The sequence below is a fragment of the Kogia breviceps genome, chromosome 19, assembly GCF_026419965.1.
Source record: "Kogia breviceps isolate mKogBre1 chromosome 19, mKogBre1 haplotype 1, whole genome shotgun sequence".
In the NCBI taxonomy this organism is placed as follows: domain Eukaryota; kingdom Metazoa; phylum Chordata; class Mammalia; order Artiodactyla; family Physeteridae; genus Kogia; species Kogia breviceps.
Genome location: NC_081328.1, coordinates 8,174,188 through 8,189,967, shown reverse-complemented (window position 1 = coordinate 8,189,967; position 15,780 = coordinate 8,174,188). Strand labels below are relative to the sequence as shown.

At 55.4% G+C, this 15,780-nt stretch overlaps 1 protein-coding gene and 1 non-coding gene across 21 annotated transcripts in view; both read left to right on the top strand.

Annotated features, from left to right (window-relative positions):
• The window catches only part of CHD3 (chromodomain helicase DNA binding protein 3), a 25,598-nt gene extending 9,818 nt beyond the window's left edge, over positions 1-15,780 (top strand). For 3 of the 20 annotated variants that reach the window (XM_067021308.1, XM_067021309.1, XM_067021306.1), the window contains exons 11-40: positions 228-439; positions 1,194-1,325; positions 1,715-1,814; positions 2,228-2,419; positions 2,592-2,792; positions 3,170-3,307; positions 3,590-3,711; positions 3,868-4,041; positions 4,175-4,316; positions 4,540-4,671; positions 5,527-5,644; positions 5,858-5,982; positions 6,161-6,392; positions 6,698-6,864; positions 7,505-7,682; positions 8,128-8,253; positions 8,663-8,748; positions 8,877-9,010; positions 9,572-9,716; positions 9,891-10,053; positions 10,167-10,288; positions 10,384-10,519; positions 10,633-10,734; positions 10,922-11,053; positions 11,440-11,548; positions 11,747-11,879; positions 12,171-12,412; positions 13,472-13,635; positions 13,881-14,007; positions 14,499-15,780. In XM_067021308.1, the coding sequence (XP_066877409.1) occupies positions 228-439; positions 1,194-1,325; positions 1,715-1,814; positions 2,228-2,419; positions 2,592-2,792; positions 3,170-3,307; positions 3,590-3,711; positions 3,868-4,041; positions 4,175-4,316; positions 4,540-4,671; positions 5,527-5,644; positions 5,858-5,982; positions 6,161-6,392; positions 6,698-6,864; positions 7,505-7,682; positions 8,128-8,253; positions 8,663-8,748; positions 8,877-9,010; positions 9,572-9,716; positions 9,891-10,053; positions 10,167-10,288; positions 10,384-10,519; positions 10,633-10,734; positions 10,922-11,053; positions 11,440-11,548; positions 11,747-11,879; positions 12,171-12,412; positions 13,472-13,635; positions 13,881-14,007; positions 14,499-14,739 (4,527 nt within the window). In that variant the 3' untranslated portion in view covers positions 14,740-15,780. Of the gene's footprint in view, positions 1-227; positions 440-1,193; positions 1,326-1,714; positions 1,815-2,227; positions 2,420-2,591; positions 2,793-3,169; positions 3,308-3,589; positions 3,712-3,867; positions 4,042-4,174; positions 4,317-4,539; positions 4,672-5,526; positions 5,645-5,857; positions 5,983-6,160; positions 6,393-6,697; positions 6,865-7,504; positions 7,683-8,127; positions 8,254-8,662; positions 8,749-8,876; positions 9,011-9,571; positions 9,717-9,890; positions 10,054-10,166; positions 10,289-10,383; positions 10,520-10,632; positions 10,735-10,921; positions 11,054-11,439; positions 11,549-11,746; positions 11,880-12,170; positions 12,413-12,940; positions 13,026-13,046; positions 13,636-13,660; positions 13,791-13,880; positions 14,008-14,498 lie in introns of those variants that run through there. The other 17 variants (XR_010838198.1, XM_059048946.2, XM_059048942.2 and 14 more) reach the window with 17 other exon arrangements.
• LOC131747168 (small Cajal body-specific RNA 21) lies at positions 9,143-9,283 on the top strand. Its single transcript, XR_009332797.1, has one exon. It is a non-coding gene; the product is annotated as a small Cajal body-specific RNA 21 (non-coding RNA).

Here is a 15,780-nt window from a genome sequence, read left to right as displayed (position 1 = left end):
CCTTCCTCCTTTTGCTTATCACCTCCCCACCCAGGTCCTGTCTCTGACTCTGTTCTCTGGCATGTTGTTCGTTCTCCTGCTTTGGCTTGAACTCGCTATGTCCCTTATCCCACCTCTTTCGTTGCTTGCTGTCCCACGCCATTGCCCCTGCCGGCCTCTGCCCTGTCTCCTTTTGTCCTCTTGGGAGGTTGGGACTATCTGTTTCCTCCTCCTCTGTGCCCCGTCAGCTGGAAATTTTCCACTTGGTGATGTACCGAAACTACCAACGGAAGAATGACATGGACGAGCCCCCACCCCTCGACTACGGCTCCGGCGAGGATGACGGGAAGAGTGACAAGCGCAAGGTGAAGGACCCGCACTACGCCGAGATGGAGGAGAAGTACTACCGCTTCGGCATCAAGCCGGAGTGGATGACCGTCCACCGGATCATCAACCACACGTGAGTCTCGGGTCCTTGGTCCACGCAAAGGCCTACGTGGGTTTTGCCACTGTTCTCGTTGCGCCGTGGCTCCGTGTTAGTATTTGTTGATTAACCAGATAATTGATCTAACCGGATAATTCCCACTGCAGCCCCAGCCCTTCTGGCTTCGTTTCCTCTCTGGAGATGGGAGGAACCAGGAGGAAAGTCCAGCCCAGCACTGACTGCTTTGTCCCTGCTTCTTCTAATCTCTAACAGCTTGAGAAACGACACACGAGTCTGGGGATCTGGTTGTGAAAAAAGCAAAACATGAAACACATGGTTCATACAGACTAGTGTCTCTAGTACTTCTCTCTTCACAGTACTTACTACTAACTAATGTTACACTGTCTTTTTATTTTTCTATTTCATCACTGCGTCTCCCAGTAGAATGTGAGCTCCATGGGAGTAGGTCATTTGTCTGCTTGGTTCTGTTCAATCACCCATGCCTGGGACAGTGCCTGGCATGTAGTAGATGCTTAGTAAATACTGATTGGATGAACAAACGATGTTGAAGCCAGGGATGTTTTGTGATCGTTGATTTTTAGGAAGCCGTCCTGAAAAAGTTAGGGTAGTACTTCAGCCGTTCCAAACTGCCTTTCAGAGGCCCACCATTGAGGATTAGGTGACAAATTCTACATGTTTGCTGATAATTGTGTTTATTATGACTCTTTTCTACTTGTGACACATATTATTTTTCTCCTCCTGCTCCTTCTCTTGGCTTCTCTCCCCACAGTGTGGATAAGAAGGGAAATTACCACTATCTAGTGAAATGGCGGGACTTGCCATATGACCAGTCCACATGGGAGGAAGATGAAATGAACATCCCTGAATATGAAGACCATAAACAAAGCTATTGGAGACACCGGTGAGGGAGCCAGGTCATGGGTTAGAGGGAGTCTGAGGACAGAGGCATGAAAGCTAAACCTCCAGCATTAAATGAGATGCAGTAGGGACAGACCCAATCTAGAATTGAGGGCAGTGGGGGCCTGGGCTGGGTTGTTTGCGGTGGGGTCGGGAAGGAGGCAGTGTGAGGAACAGAAAGAAGATCTAGCCTGAGTAATAGGGGTGACGATGCCGAGGAGTGGGGAGGGTTGGCTTTAGAGCTGAATTCCAAGGGGTGAGGGTAAAGAACCTGGGAGAAAGGGAGTGTGAGAAAATCCCGGTTATGGAAAGTGGGAGCTAGGTCTGGAGTGGGTTCAGAAGGACGGGGTGGGTCCAAGGACCAGGTCTCACTCAGACCCACTCTTTTCCCAGAGAACTAATTATGGGGGAGGACCCCGCCCAGCCCCGCAAGTATAAGAAGAAGAAGAAGGAGCTGCAGGGTGATGGGCCTCCCAGCTCTCCTACTAATGATGTAAGTCCTCTCACTTGGCCTGTCTCCCATTTCTGGAGCCATGGTGATTGAAGATTTCCTGGGGGCTTCTGACAGAACTTCCCAGAGTTTCAACAGCTTCTTTCAACAGTAGCTCTTGCTTCAGTGTTCAGCTTTGCCCCAAGAGTGCTAGGAATTTTGGCACAGGAGTGAGAGCTGCTAGAGACAGCAGCACACAGGGCTCTTCTACCAGTTTCCTTCCCCACAGTGCTTCTGGGTATTGTTTTAAGGAATGAGGGGGAGGCACCGCAGACTCAAACATTCATAAGCTCAGGCCATAGGAGAGGGACTTGTAATCCCATTTGATATCAGTGCCGGGGAGAGGGGAGGAGGAGGCCAAGACCGGAGGAGCAGCTGATGGTTCCCCTGAGCTTCCTGACTTCTTGCTTCTACAGCCTACAGTGAAATACGAGACTCAGCCACGGTTCATCACAGCCACTGGAGGCACACTGCACATGTATCAGCTGGAGGGCTTGAACTGGCTACGCTTCTCGTGGGCCCAGGGCACTGACACCATTCTGGCTGATGAGATGGGACTGGGCAAGACCATACAAACCATCGTCTTCCTCTACTCACTGTATAAGGAGGTGCTAGACTCTCGGGCCCTGAGGGGGACAGCCGTGCTGAGGCCTAGCCTGGACTGGGGAAGGTGGGAGTGGAGGGTGAGGGCAGAGAACTGGGGGGAGGGGGACGGCAGGCAGCGGACCGGGTTGTATGACCGTGAGCCTAGACTAAAGGTCCCCCACCCTCGACTCCCAGGGCCACACAAAGGGTCCCTTCCTGGTGAGCGCCCCTCTCTCCACCATCATTAACTGGGAGCGGGAGTTCCAGATGTGGGCACCCAAGTTCTATGTGGTGACATACACGGGTGACAAGGACAGCCGAGCCATCATTCGTGAGAATGAGTTTTCCTTTGAAGACAATGCCATCAAAGGTGGCAAGAAAGCTTTTAAGATGAAGGTAAGCCCCTCTATCTCATGTCCTCTAAAGTCCTCAGATCTGTCGTTTCGTTGCCCCAACCAGGACTTCAGTTCCTTTATTCCCCATTCAGCTTTCTCCCTCCTTTCCTCCACCTTCCCTCACACCTCGGCACTCCAGTCCTGCAGATGTAGTGGGTACTCGCAGGGGTGTGCAGGGATCTGTGCATCCTGGACAGGTGGTACAAGTTTGGGGGCCACATTCAGAAGTCCCTGCATGGAGTCAAAGTTGGAGGACAGGACAACGGGCTCCCTTTGGGAGTCTCAGTTGGGACTGGGTGTCTGCGTGGAGAGTGGGGGTGGAGGCCTAGACGCTTGGGTGTGGGGTGGCAGCCAAGTGGACAACGGTTGTGTTGGCAGAGGGAGGCACAAGTGAAGTTCCACGTTCTGCTGACATCGTATGAGCTGATCACCATTGACCAGGCAGCTCTTGGCTCCATCCGCTGGGCCTGTCTCGTGGTGGATGAGGCCCATCGGCTCAAGAACAACCAGTCCAAGGTGAGTGAGATACCCAGGCCTCAGAAACTTGAGGCTGTGGACTCCTACTTGCCCTAGTCCTAAAAAATACAGTTGCAGGGACTTTCTGCAATCAGGGAGGCAGGAAGCCTGGGAATAAGTCTGGGGAGAAGTCCAGGTTGGAAGAGGGAGAGGACTAGGGATGTGAGGGCCTCTGATCCTGAAGGAAATAGGAGCTAGAGGCAGGGAAAGGTGATTAACTGTGGGCCAGCCACTTGCCACTGATGGGCCCTTTCCTCTGCCTTTCCTTGCCCCATTTTCTAGTTTTTCAGGGTCCTCAATGGCTACAAGATAGATCATAAGTTGCTGCTGACAGGGACTCCATTGCAGAATAATCTGGAGGAGCTCTTCCATCTGCTGAACTTCCTCACCCCAGAGAGGTTTAAGTAAGTGGCTCCGTTAGGGTGGCCTGCAGAGAGGAGACGTGGAGGGACTGAGAAGATGAGTGGGAGGAGGATTCATCTGAAATGAAGAATAGAGCCTGAGGTCAGGGGCAAAGAACCTGACGCCTACTCATTTCCTTTTCTCCTTCTGGCTACTAGCAATCTGGAAGGCTTCCTGGAGGAGTTTGCCGACATATCCAAAGAAGACCAGATTAAGAAACTTCATGACTTGCTGGGGCCACATATGCTGAGGAGGCTCAAGGCTGATGTCTTTAAGAATATGCCGGCCAAGACAGAGCTCATCGTCCGCGTGGAGCTGAGTCCCATGCAGAAGTGAGATGCAAGGCGGGTTACCTGGACCAGGGTTGAGGATTTGGTGGCAGCTTTCCAAGAGTTGGTGCCCAAATGCAACATCATAATTGCTTCCTTTATTGTGTCTCTTCTATGCCCCTGCCTTGGGCTTTAGGAAATACTACAAGTATATCCTGACCCGAAATTTTGAGGCCTTGAATTCACGAGGAGGTGGGAACCAAGTGTCGTTGCTTAACATCATGATGGATCTTAAGAAGTGCTGCAACCATCCATATCTCTTTCCTGTGGCTGCTATGGTAGATACGGGAGCTGGGGGACTGTGAAACGCCTGGCTCTTTGGAAACATGGGCAGTTGAGCACAGGGCTGGAGTTGGGCTGGAGGGCCAGAGACTAGATTTCTGAGAAGAGTAGGAATTGTAAAGATGTGGAGCCTGGATTTGGGCCTCCAGCTTTCTAGGCATAGTCAGAATACGGGGGCGTGTTGACTGACCCTCTCCTTTTTTCCTGCCTTCTTTTCAGGAGTCCCCCAAACTTCCCAGTGGGGCATATGAGGGTGGGGCACTTATTAAGGCATCTGGGAAGCTCATGCTACTGCAGAAGATGCTGCGGAAGCTGAAGGAGCAAGGACACAGAGTGCTCATCTTCTCGCAGGTGACCCGTCCCTCTAGCTCTTTCTCACCATCAGATAATCGCTTATCTCGTTCCTGTGGTTGCCACGGGATGCAAGGTTGGGCAATTACACCCCTAAGAGTTCCCGGTGTAGCCAAGTGCATCCTGGTCTCTGATCCCTGTTCTTAATTAAGGCTGTTGGACGTTGTAGTCCAGTCCCTGTACGCCAAAAGGGGCGGAGGGGAAGGGTGAGCCGTCTGCCTCCTAAAGGTCGTCTCTGGGACTGGTACTGTTTCTTAACCTTATTGGGGAAGGGAGGAGAGCACTGACCTTTTGGAAATCTGCTGCAAGCTGTGGGTCTGTTCTCCGGAGAACAGCACACACAGCTAGACAATCTTGTACACATTTTCAGGGGATTCATAGATTTCCCTGAAACCTTGTCATGGGTGTCAGAGGAGAACCTCTGCCTTAGGAGAAATGGCCTTAAATCAAGAGAGAGAGGGGCTTCCCTGGTGGCGCAGTGGTTGAGAGTCCGCCTGCCAGTGCAGGGGACACGGGTTCGTGCCACGGTCCGGGAAGATCCCACATGCCGCGGAGCGGCTGGGCCCGTGAGCCGTGGCCGCTGAGCCTGCGCGTCCGGAGCCTGTGCTCCGCAATGGGAGAGGCCACAACAGTGAGAGGCCCACGTACCGAAAAAAAAAAAAAAAAAAAAAAAAGAATGACAAGAATGTCCCAGGAGGAGCTGGGGGTGGAGGAAGCATCTGGGGGGTGGTATATGACAGGGCAGGGGTACAGTGTAAGGACTGGGGTTGAGAGAGAATAAAGAGGTAGTCAGGACAGACAGGGCGCATCCCACTGCCTCGTCGTTCTAGACTCCTGCCTTTTCTCTTGCTCTAGATGACCAAGATGTTAGACTTGCTAGAGGACTTCTTAGACTACGAAGGCTACAAGTATGAGCGCATTGACGGCGGCATCACTGGTGCCCTGAGGCAGGAGGCCATCGACCGCTTCAACGGTAAGGGGGGGCCTTGGTCCCTGCTGGGTGTGGGAGGCCCCAGAAACCTGTGCCTCGGTCCCTGGGCTGCGAGGGTGCCAGCCTGGGAGGATATCAGCCACCTGGGCTTTTGAGTTGAGGGCGTCATTGTTTGTCGTCAGGGAACATCTAGGTGCAGGTGGACAGACCTGCTGGGTACAAGAAAGGCCTGATCTCCTGCTTCTTGCCTCCTAGCTCCTGGGGCCCAACAGTTCTGCTTCCTCCTGTCCACCCGCGCTGGAGGCCTGGGCATCAATCTGGCCACTGCCGACACTGTCATCATCTTTGATTCAGACTGGAACCCCCATAACGATATCCAGGTGAGAACACGCCTCCTGGAGCCCCTTTGAGCAAGGAGATGTGTCTGTCTGTCCTGGGGTCAGAAATAAACGTCTTGGTGGGTAGAAGACCCTTCCTTGTCAGCCTCTTTTCCAGAGCATGTAGGGGGTGTCTCCCCTGCCATTCCCCTGGCGCATCCCCACTTTCCGGCCCCTGCAGGCCTTCAGCCGTGCTCATCGGATCGGCCAGGCCAACAAAGTGATGATTTACCGGTTTGTGACTCGCGCATCAGTGGAAGAGCGAATCACACAGGTGGCCAAGAGGAAGATGATGCTGACACATCTGGTGGTGCGGCCTGGGCTGGGCTCCAAGGCGGGCTCCATGTCCAAGCAGGAGCTGGATGACATCCTCAAATTTGGCACCGAGGAGCTATTTAAGGATGAAAATGAGGGTGAGAGCCTTTTCTGCAGCTCCCTGTAAGCAGGTCTTTGCTGTCTATGAGCACTTCTCTTCTGAAACCCCCTGAGGAAAACGTCTTCTCTGCATCCTTGGAGGAGGGTTGGCTTCTTTCCTTACCTGTAAGGTTGAAAACAACAGCAAATCTCTGTGTAGATGTACGTCCAGGGAAAGGGCCTTCTCCTCCAGAGCTCCTGTGAAGAGGAAGCAGAGGGGAAGGCTTTCCTCTGATCTCTCTAAAGTTCTGCCTGAGGTTCTGGTTAGAGCTCAGAGTCCCCTCTCGTTCCCCAACTCCACCAGGGGAGAACAAGGAGGAGGACAGCAGTGTGATTCACTATGACAACGAGGCCATCGCTCGGCTCTTGGACCGGAACCAGGATGCAACTGAGGACACTGATGTGCAGAACATGAACGAGTATCTCAGCTCCTTCAAGGTGGCCCAGTACGTGGTGAGGGAGGAAGACAAGGTGAGAGGCTTGGGGCCAGACGCTGTCCATCCCGGGCCATCTCTGAAGGGTGGTGTCCGACGTCCTTGACCAGAGCTTGAAGTTGGAGGCTCCCCCTTCGCGCTTGTTTTTTATCTGATCTCTTACCCCGGTGCCCATCAAAGAGCGGCAGTGGACCTCAGACAACTTCTTGGTCTAAAGGATGAGACTGGACTTTGGAGAAAACTTAGGCAGAGAAAGTGGTGATAAACTCGGGAGGGGACCTTCTGAGTCAGAGTGGGAGGGACACAGAGGGCACTAGAGGAGAGGTTTGGAAAAGAGGGAAATAACGAGGAGGAGAAGTATATTGCAGGTAAGAGGTAAGGAAAACTTACACACAGTGACGAGGTCTAGGGCTGGGTGGAGGCAGGCGAGTAGGGATTTGGTCAGGCGAGTAGGGATTTGGTCAGGCGAGTAGGGATTTTGTCGGGCGAGTAGGGATTTGGTCGGGCGAGTAGGGATTTGGTCGGGCGAGTAGGGATTTTGTCGGGCGAGTAGGGATTTTGTCGGGCGAGTAGGGATTTGGTCGGGCGAGTAGGGATTTTGTCGGGCGAGTAGGGATTTTGTCAGGGTGGAAGGACTGGAAGGGGAGGCCTTCAGCGTTCGTCCTGCTGCCCTTCAGATTGAGGAAATTGAACGAGAGATCATCAAGCAGGAGGAGAACGTGGATCCCGACTACTGGGAGAAGCTGCTGAGACACCACTACGAGCAGCAGCAGGAAGACCTGGCCCGAAACCTCGGCAAAGGCAAGAGGGTCCGCAAGCAGGTTAACTACAACGACGCCGCGCAGGAGGACCAAGGTGAGGGCCGCCCCTGACGGAGGAGTTGGGAAGGGGAGAGCACTGGGAAGGAGCTTGGAGCTGGGGGCATTTAGAGGAAAGGAGGGGCTTAGAAGTCAGGGCCTTCCCTGCCAAGTGGAAAGAGATTAGGGAGGGACACTGGGAGCTACTCGGAGGCCAGGTGGATTTGCAGGTGACCTCGGCTATCTAGCACTCTCAGAGGGCTCGGGTGGACACCCAGGGGTCCCTGTTTAGAGTGGGCTGTGCAGGAGTCAGGAGGCAGGTGGGTGAGTGGACATGGTGTGTGGTCCTGAGTCAGGCTGCAGGCAGTCATCCAGCATCCCTAGGGGGGCCGAGGCCAGAGCGAAGGTGCAGAAGTCTCCGAGGGGAGGCGTCCAGACACAAGGGCCCCGGCCTGGGCTTATCCAGGGAGCCACCACTGACCACTGAGCCCTTCCCCTCGCAGATAACCAGTCAGAATACTCAGTGGGCTCAGAGGAGGAGGATGAAGACTTTGATGAGCGTCCTGAAGGTGGCGTCTGTTCTCTCGTCTTTCTACCACACCTCTTCCCATTTCACTTCCCATTGTCTAGTAAGCCCACTATTTTTATACAAAATGCTCATTTGTAGAAAAAGTAAAGATTGCAGGTAAGCAGAAAGGAAGAAGTATCTATAATCTCACCACTGTTAAAATTGGGAGTATATAACCACGCAGGCTTAGACACCTAGATGAAAGATCAAGAAAGGTCACAGCATTTTACATTCCCACCAGTAATCTTGCTTGCATCATACGGGTGCAACTGATTTTTTAGTGTGACTCGATTCTTTTGGACCTATTGGGTTAGTAGCTCTGAATGCGCTGGGAAGAAAATTAGAAGCGCCTCAGAGCTGACACAGGCCTTTCCTGTGTTCTGTATCTTGTGAGAATGGAGGGCTAGGAAAGAGTGAGGCGGGGAGGAGGTGGCAGCTCTACTAACCGGGGTCACCATCTCCCCACCCAGGGCGTCGACAGTCCAAGAGGCAGCTCCGGAACGAAAAGGATAAGCCACTGCCTCCACTGCTGGCTCGAGTTGGGGGCAACATTGAGGTGAGAGCTGGCCTAGGCCCCTGAGGAGAGAATGCAGGAAATTGAAGCTGAGTCACTGAGGGTAGAACAGACCAAGAAATGAGATCCTGGACATTCACTGCCCGCTCCCTCCTTGCCCCCATCATCAGGTGTTGGGATTCAACACCCGTCAGCGGAAGGCCTTCCTCAATGCTGTGATGCGCTGGGGCATGCCCCCACAGGACGCCTTCACCACCCAGTGGCTGGTGCGGGACCTCAGGGGCAAGACTGAAAAAGAGTTCAAGTGAGTGCGGGTGATACAGGGCTGAGTTGGATGGAAGGGTGAAAACTTTGGGTGTTACTGCCTTCCTCTTGGCCACCATATGATGTGACCTTACTCAGCTGATCACCGTACTCCCTGCCAGACGGTGTTTCCTGGCTCAGTTTCCTGGGGGGTGGGCTCAGCCTGCCCCACCTCCCCTCTGATGAGCCTAGAGCAGGGCGGCTGGGCTTCCCTCCCCAGTGGGAGAGGCAGTCGAGACCGGAGCCTCACCTGGGCTGTCCTTGCCTCACATTTATTTGACCACGATAACCTGGCAGGGGAGCTGGTGGGAAGGATGAAGAGCTGACTGATGGGGCCTAGGAATGAAGTAACCAAGGCCAAGGGGACTGTGGAGATGCAGGGGGGCGGGGGCAGCTGGGGGAGTTCGGATTTGGAGGACAGGTGACGGTGAGATCGAGAGGCCCAGGGGAGGAGCCCTGGAGGCACCCGGGAGCTTTCGGGTTCAGTAATCCCTGTGCCCCCTTTACTGCCCTGTCCCCTCTAAGGCTCTCCTAACCCACCTCCTACCCCCGTGCTCCTTAGGGCCTATGTGTCTTTGTTCATGCGCCATCTCTGTGAGCCCGGGGCAGACGGCTCTGAAACCTTTGCTGACGGGGTCCCTCGGGAGGGACTGAGTCGCCAGCAAGTGTTGACCCGCATTGGAGTCATGTCTCTCGTCAAGAAGAAGGTATCCGTCTTCCCCTCAGCCAAAGAGGCTGGCCGCCTAGACCCTGTGCTCCTCTGCCTCTCGTCCCTGAGTTCCGGACTCCCGCTGGTGCGAGACAGGGGGAAGCGCTGGGGCTTGCTCTGTGTCCGGTCGCTGGAGCTGATCCCCGTCCCTACGGCTTCCCCGCGCCTCCAGGTTCAGGAGTTCGAGCACATCAACGGGCGCTGGTCTGTGCCGGAGCTGGTGCCCGACCCCAGTGCCGACTCCAAGCGCTCCTCCAGAGCCTCCTCTCCTACCAAAACGTCTCCCACCACTCCTGAGGCTTCTGCCGCAAACAGTCCTTGCACCTCAAAACCCGGTAATCAGCTCAGGATGGCGGGAGAGACAGATGGGGCCAGTGTCCGTTAGCCGCCGAGGGGCTGGGGTTGGGGCGGGAGTTTGCCCGCCTCACTCTGCCTTACCCCCCTGCAGCTACTCCAGCCCCCAGTGAGAAAGGAGACGGCGTGAGGACACCTCTGGAGAAGGATGAAGCAGAAAACCAGGAGGAGAGGCCAGAGAAGAATAGCAAAGCTGGGGAGAAGATGGAAACAGAGGTGTGTGGCTACCTGGCTCCCTTTGAGGGGAGGGAGTCATGGAGGCTGGTGCCTAGGAGCCGCCACTTCATCCTGACTCCTTTGTCCTCTTTTAGGCTGATACCCCCAGCCCAGCCCCATCACCTGGGGAGCGGCTGGAGCCAAGGAAGATTCCTCTAGAGGATGAGGTGCCAGGGGTACCTGGAGAGATGGAGCCTGAACCTGGGTACCGTGGGGACAGAGAGAAGTCAGGTGGGTGCATGGCCTTAGGGGTGATGGGGGGCTTAGAATTTGGGGGTTCCCTCTTCTGGGGTCAGGGGATGAGGGTGACATCCTCCCTTCCTGTCCCCTACCCCCTCCCACAGCCACGGAGTCGACACCAGGAGAGAGGGGGGAGGAGAAGCCGATGGATGGACAGGAACACAGGGAGAGGCCGGAGGGGGAGACGGGGGATTTGGGCAAGAGAGGTAACGGGAGGGAGGACCGGACACCTGGCTCCCCGAGGGAATCCGGGGAGGGGAGGTGGAGTCTTGGGAACCAAATGCCTGGGTCCTGGGTGGGTAGCTGTTCCAGGGGCCAGTACACTACAGAGTGTAGTCTTGGGACCTGGGAGGAGACTCTCCTGAGGTGTGAGCTCTGCCCCATCTGCCGTAGCAGAAGATGTAAAAGGGGACCGGGAGCTTCGACCTGGACCTCCTCGAGACGAGCTGCGGTCCAACGGGCGACGTGAGGAGAAGGCAGAGAAGCCGCGGTTCATGTTCAATATTGCAGATGGTGGCTTCACAGGTGGGGCGTCCTCACTGCCCTCTGCTCCTCACTGGGGTTAGCTCATCCTCATGGGGTTTCTCTTTGGGCCTGAGGCCTCCTTCCGCCTTTAATTCCAAGTAACTGCCAATGGAATGGTGCACGCTGTCTCTGATCCTTGCCCTTGGCCCTCCTTAAGTGTACTCCTAACTCCAGAGCTGCCTTAATCCTACCTGCACTCTTAATCCTAACTTGAACCTTGTTTGTAACTAGTTTTATTCCTAACCCCTCACCTAACCCTGCCCTGTTCCTCCTGAAAAGCCCTTAGTCCTGTCCCACTGTTCAGTTCCCTCCTCTGTACCAGTCCTCTGGGCTGGATGTGCTTCACAAACTCTGGATGCCTCATCGGTCTTCTGTCCTCTTTTCAGAGCTCCACACGCTGTGGCAGAATGAGGAACGGGCAGCTATTTCCTCGGGGAAACTCAATGAGATCTGGCACCGAAGACATGACTATTGGCTTCTGGCTGGGATTGTCCTGTATCCTTGGATACAAATGCAAGAAAAAAAAAATGTTCTCTCAACCTGGAGAGAGGGGAACTACAGAGAAGATGAGTCCGCACTTAGGGAAGGGGGCCTAGTGCCACACTTTGGGGCGACCAGGCCAAAAGGGAGGCGTGTTCACAGCCCAGCCTAGCCCTGTTGAATTCCTTGATGGTCCACTTCCTTCCTTGGCAGCCATGGCTACGCACGGTGGCAGGACATCCAGAATGATGCCCAGTTTGCCATTATCAACGAGCCATTTAAAACTGAAGCCAATAAGGGGAACTTTCTGGAGATGAAAAATAAGTTCCTGGCCCGGAGATTCAAGGTGAGGATGAGGGAGGAAAGGAGCAGTGTTGAACAGGGGCTTGGGTCACAAGTGGGACGGGATCTGGCTGGAATGTAGGCAAGGTTAACACCTTGAGGGTTGAGGCGATGCTTGAGGCAGAGACCAGAGGGTCACCTTGTGTTTGGCCCTGTGCCCGGATCGGGGTCGCAGCCAGTGTTGGAGTGGAGCTGGGGGTCCGGGCCGGTGGTGAGGGCAGTGAGGGCCTCCAGCCCCGAGCTGCGTGCTTGCTGCTGGCGGGTCCCTGCACTCACCCCCTCCCCGCGCCCTTAGCTCCTGGAGCAGGCGCTGGTGATTGAGGAGCAGCTGCGGCGGGCGGCCTACCTGAACCTATCACAGGAGCCGGCGCACCCCGCCATGGCCCTCCACGCCCGCTTCGCCGAGGCCGAGTGCCTGGCCGAGAGCCACCAGCACCTCTCCAAGGAGTCGCTGGCGGGGAACAAGCCGGCCAACGCCGTGCTGCACAAGGGTAAGGGCCGCGGCGGCCCCGCGCGGGGGAGGGCCCACAACGCTGCGTAAGTCTTCACCCCGCACCCCTCAAAATCTTCCCACCCCTCTGACCCCTTTACCCTCTGAACCACCCCCCTCTGACCTCTGACCCCACCCCGACCCACCTGGTACCCCCTTGGTTTTTAGCCTCTAGGATTCGTGCAGCCAACCCTCATCCATGCCCAGTAGCATTCACATCAGTGCCTAAGGGAGGGACCTTCCCCCCCACCCCCCAGTCTCCGTGAGACTGTGCCACGTGCCCTCCACAGGGCGGAACTGCTTCGCTGACCCACACACCTGCCGTATTGCTAATAGCACCCTCTCTGGGGCCCTGGCCCGTGTATAGTCCACAAAAGTCCTTACCCCCGGTCCCACAAATCACGTTCCTCATATCTCATTCACCCCATGAAGCAGAAACCACCACTGTCCCACCCTCTGACCCTACCCCATGAAACTTCCCTTTGACCTTCGACCCTTCCTCCCAAACCCTCTTACCTTGATGATAATAGATTAAGTTCTAAAGCCCTCTAACCATCTAATCCTGTCTGATGTAGTGACTGATTCCTGGCCCCTTTGACTCCTGTTCTAATTCCTTGAATCTGTAATGCTGACCCTCTAACCTCCCTCCCCCCTTACATATTAAAACTTTGATTCCTTAAGTCTTTGACACCACTTACCACCTCCCACGCCTCCTGACTATTTCCTCCCCATCATCCCCAACCCCAAAACCTCACTCTTTCAGTATGGGATGTTCTGACAACTCCCCGCCCCCATGTCTTCCGATGTCCTCCCTCCCCTATCTCCCTTTTCTCCGTATTCCCTTTTCCTTGCTTCTTTCTCTCCATCTGTCCTCTGGTGATCTGGTCTCTCTGCCTCTTTACCTGACACTTTTTCTTTGTCCCCGAGTTGCTCTTTTTTTCTACTTCTGTCATTTCCTTGGTCTCCGATTCCTCGACATCTGTGCCCTCCTCTCTCTCTTTCTCTGACTGTATCTGTCCATCTGACTCCTCATCTCTTTTCCTGGCTCCATCTCTCCCTTTCCCTGTCTTTCTCTTGCCCTTCTTTCTCCGTGGCCCGGGCCCCAGTTCTGAACCAGCTGGAGGAGTTGCTGAGCGACATGAAGGCGGACGTGACCCGCCTGCCAGCCACGCTGTCCCGAATACCCCCCATCGCAGCCCGCCTTCAGATGTCCGAGCGCAGCATCCTCAGCCGGCTGGCCAGCAAGGGCACGGAGCCTCACCCCACACCGGTAACCCTCTTTCCCCCGACTCCAGTTTTCCCTGTTGGTACTCCTCCTGCACACGTATGAACACCTCCTTCAGAGCCCCGTGCAGTGTGGAACAACGACCTGCTCCAGCACGCTCGTCAGCCTTGAGTCTCCCTGCCTGTATGATACCCCTCAGTAGTTTTGGAGTTTGGCCCATGATGTCTGCCCGACCGCTTCTTTCCTCTCAGACTGTGGACCCTCTAACGTGGGCTCGCTCTCTCTTCCAGGCTTTCCCCCCGGGTCCATACGCTACACCTCCGGGGTACGGGGCGGCCTTCAGCGCCGCACCCGTAGGGGCCCTGGCCGCCGCAGGCGCCAATTACAGCCAGATGCCTGCAGGGTCCTTCATCACAGGTCAGCTGGTGACTTCCTGCCTCCTGCTTCTTGCATTCTTCCTTTTCCAAGCTTCATGCCTGCTCAGCTACCCTTTTACTCGTCCAGCCCATCTCATTTCCTTGGAGGTGTCCGGTGTTGTATGGGATGGAGTGTTCTGGACCTTGTTTTTCCCGTCCCTTTCTCAACTTCCATTCCCGTCGTCAGAAACCTCGTCAAGGGTTTTAGTGGTTCTGTGGCTTGGTACCTCCTACCCTGAGCCTCCTCTAGCTGTTTACTTCAGAGGAAGAGAATATGAAATGGGAAGGGGGTTCCGGTGAAAGTTGGAACATGTGTTCCATCATGCGTACAGTGGGGAATCTCAGAGAGAGAGATTTTTTTTCCCATCCCTACCTTAGAAAATTGGATGTGGCATGAGGTGACCTAGAAGTAAGAACATACTGTCGTCAGGAAGCAGTCGACAGTGGGAAGTGAAGGAGGGATTGACCCTTCCTTACCCCCTTCCCAAACAGCCGCCACCAACGGCCCTCCAGTGCTGGTGAAGAAGGAGAAGGAAATGGTGGGGGCATTGGTGTCAGACGGGCTGGATCGGAAGGAGCCCCGAGCCGGGGAGGTGATCTGTATAGACGACTGACCGGATCCCAGGCCTGCCCTTCACCCAGGCCCCGTCCCCGAGGCCGACCCCCAGCTCAGGCTCTGGGGCCTGCTGCCAGTCCTCCGCCTTCCCCACCCCTTGGGCCCCCGCTGGGCTAGGAGCCCCCTTGCCCTTCTCTACAGCTCTCTTCGAGAAGGGCCCTTTGTCCTTCTCCACCCCGTGCACCTTTCCCACCGTGCTTTGAAGACTGTGCTGGTGAGAAGAGGTCTGGGTGGGAGGCGGTTGGCAGGGTCTTCCAAGTACCTGTACCCCCCACTGCCCGGCACACACAGCTTCCCAGTGAGCGGCTGTGCGGGGGAAAGAGGTGGAGCTGCCCCAGTTCTTATTCCTGCAGCATAAGCTCCATCTCTTGCAGAAGTTGGGGGGTTAGCCTTGCCCGGCCTTTAGGGACTTTGGTGGGGAAAAGAGCTTTCAAGAGAGGAGGGTGACTTTAGAGAGGGGTGACAGTGAGCCCTGGGAGGGTGGAAGGGAAGAGGAGGGGTGGCTGCATGTTTCCTTCCCCTACCTCCCCCCAAATGGAGGGCGGAGCAGTTAACAAGGGAGGGAGTCCATTGCTGTTCAGCCTCAGAATAAAGGCGCCGTTCACTGGCTCAGTTACCTCCTGCGTACCGGCATCTTGTGTTGGGAATCTTCCCCCCTCCCTAGGGACCAAGGACCACCCCTACGAAGAGAGTAATATTTGGGTGATACTCCCTTAAGCCAAAGAGGAGCTCCCCAATCTGTCCTAGGGACCCAGGTAACCTAGAAAGGGTGGCGGAGAACACAATGGGCCAGATGTGGGGGGAGCCCCCAGTTTTGGGGGCTCAGGTTCTTGGAGGACTTCTACCCTCCCTCCTGAAGACCTGGATATGGACTAAACTTGAGTGGGTTGGGCAGAGGGCCTAGTCAGGGGACTACCTTGCCTTTGGGACCAGAGCAAAACAGTGGAGGGCAGGCTGGGGAGACATGGGCACATCCTCCTCCCCAGGAGGGGCTGGGGAGAGTGGCAGTTTGCATGGCGAACCCCCCACTTGCTCTTCGCTCCCCTTCACTTTCTTGCTGCTCCTTTCCCGGTCTCTTCACACCCACTCCTGGTCTGTCCCAGTCCCCTCTTCTGTATCAGGTTTATTGGTTGTACATATAAATTATACTTTCCTTTC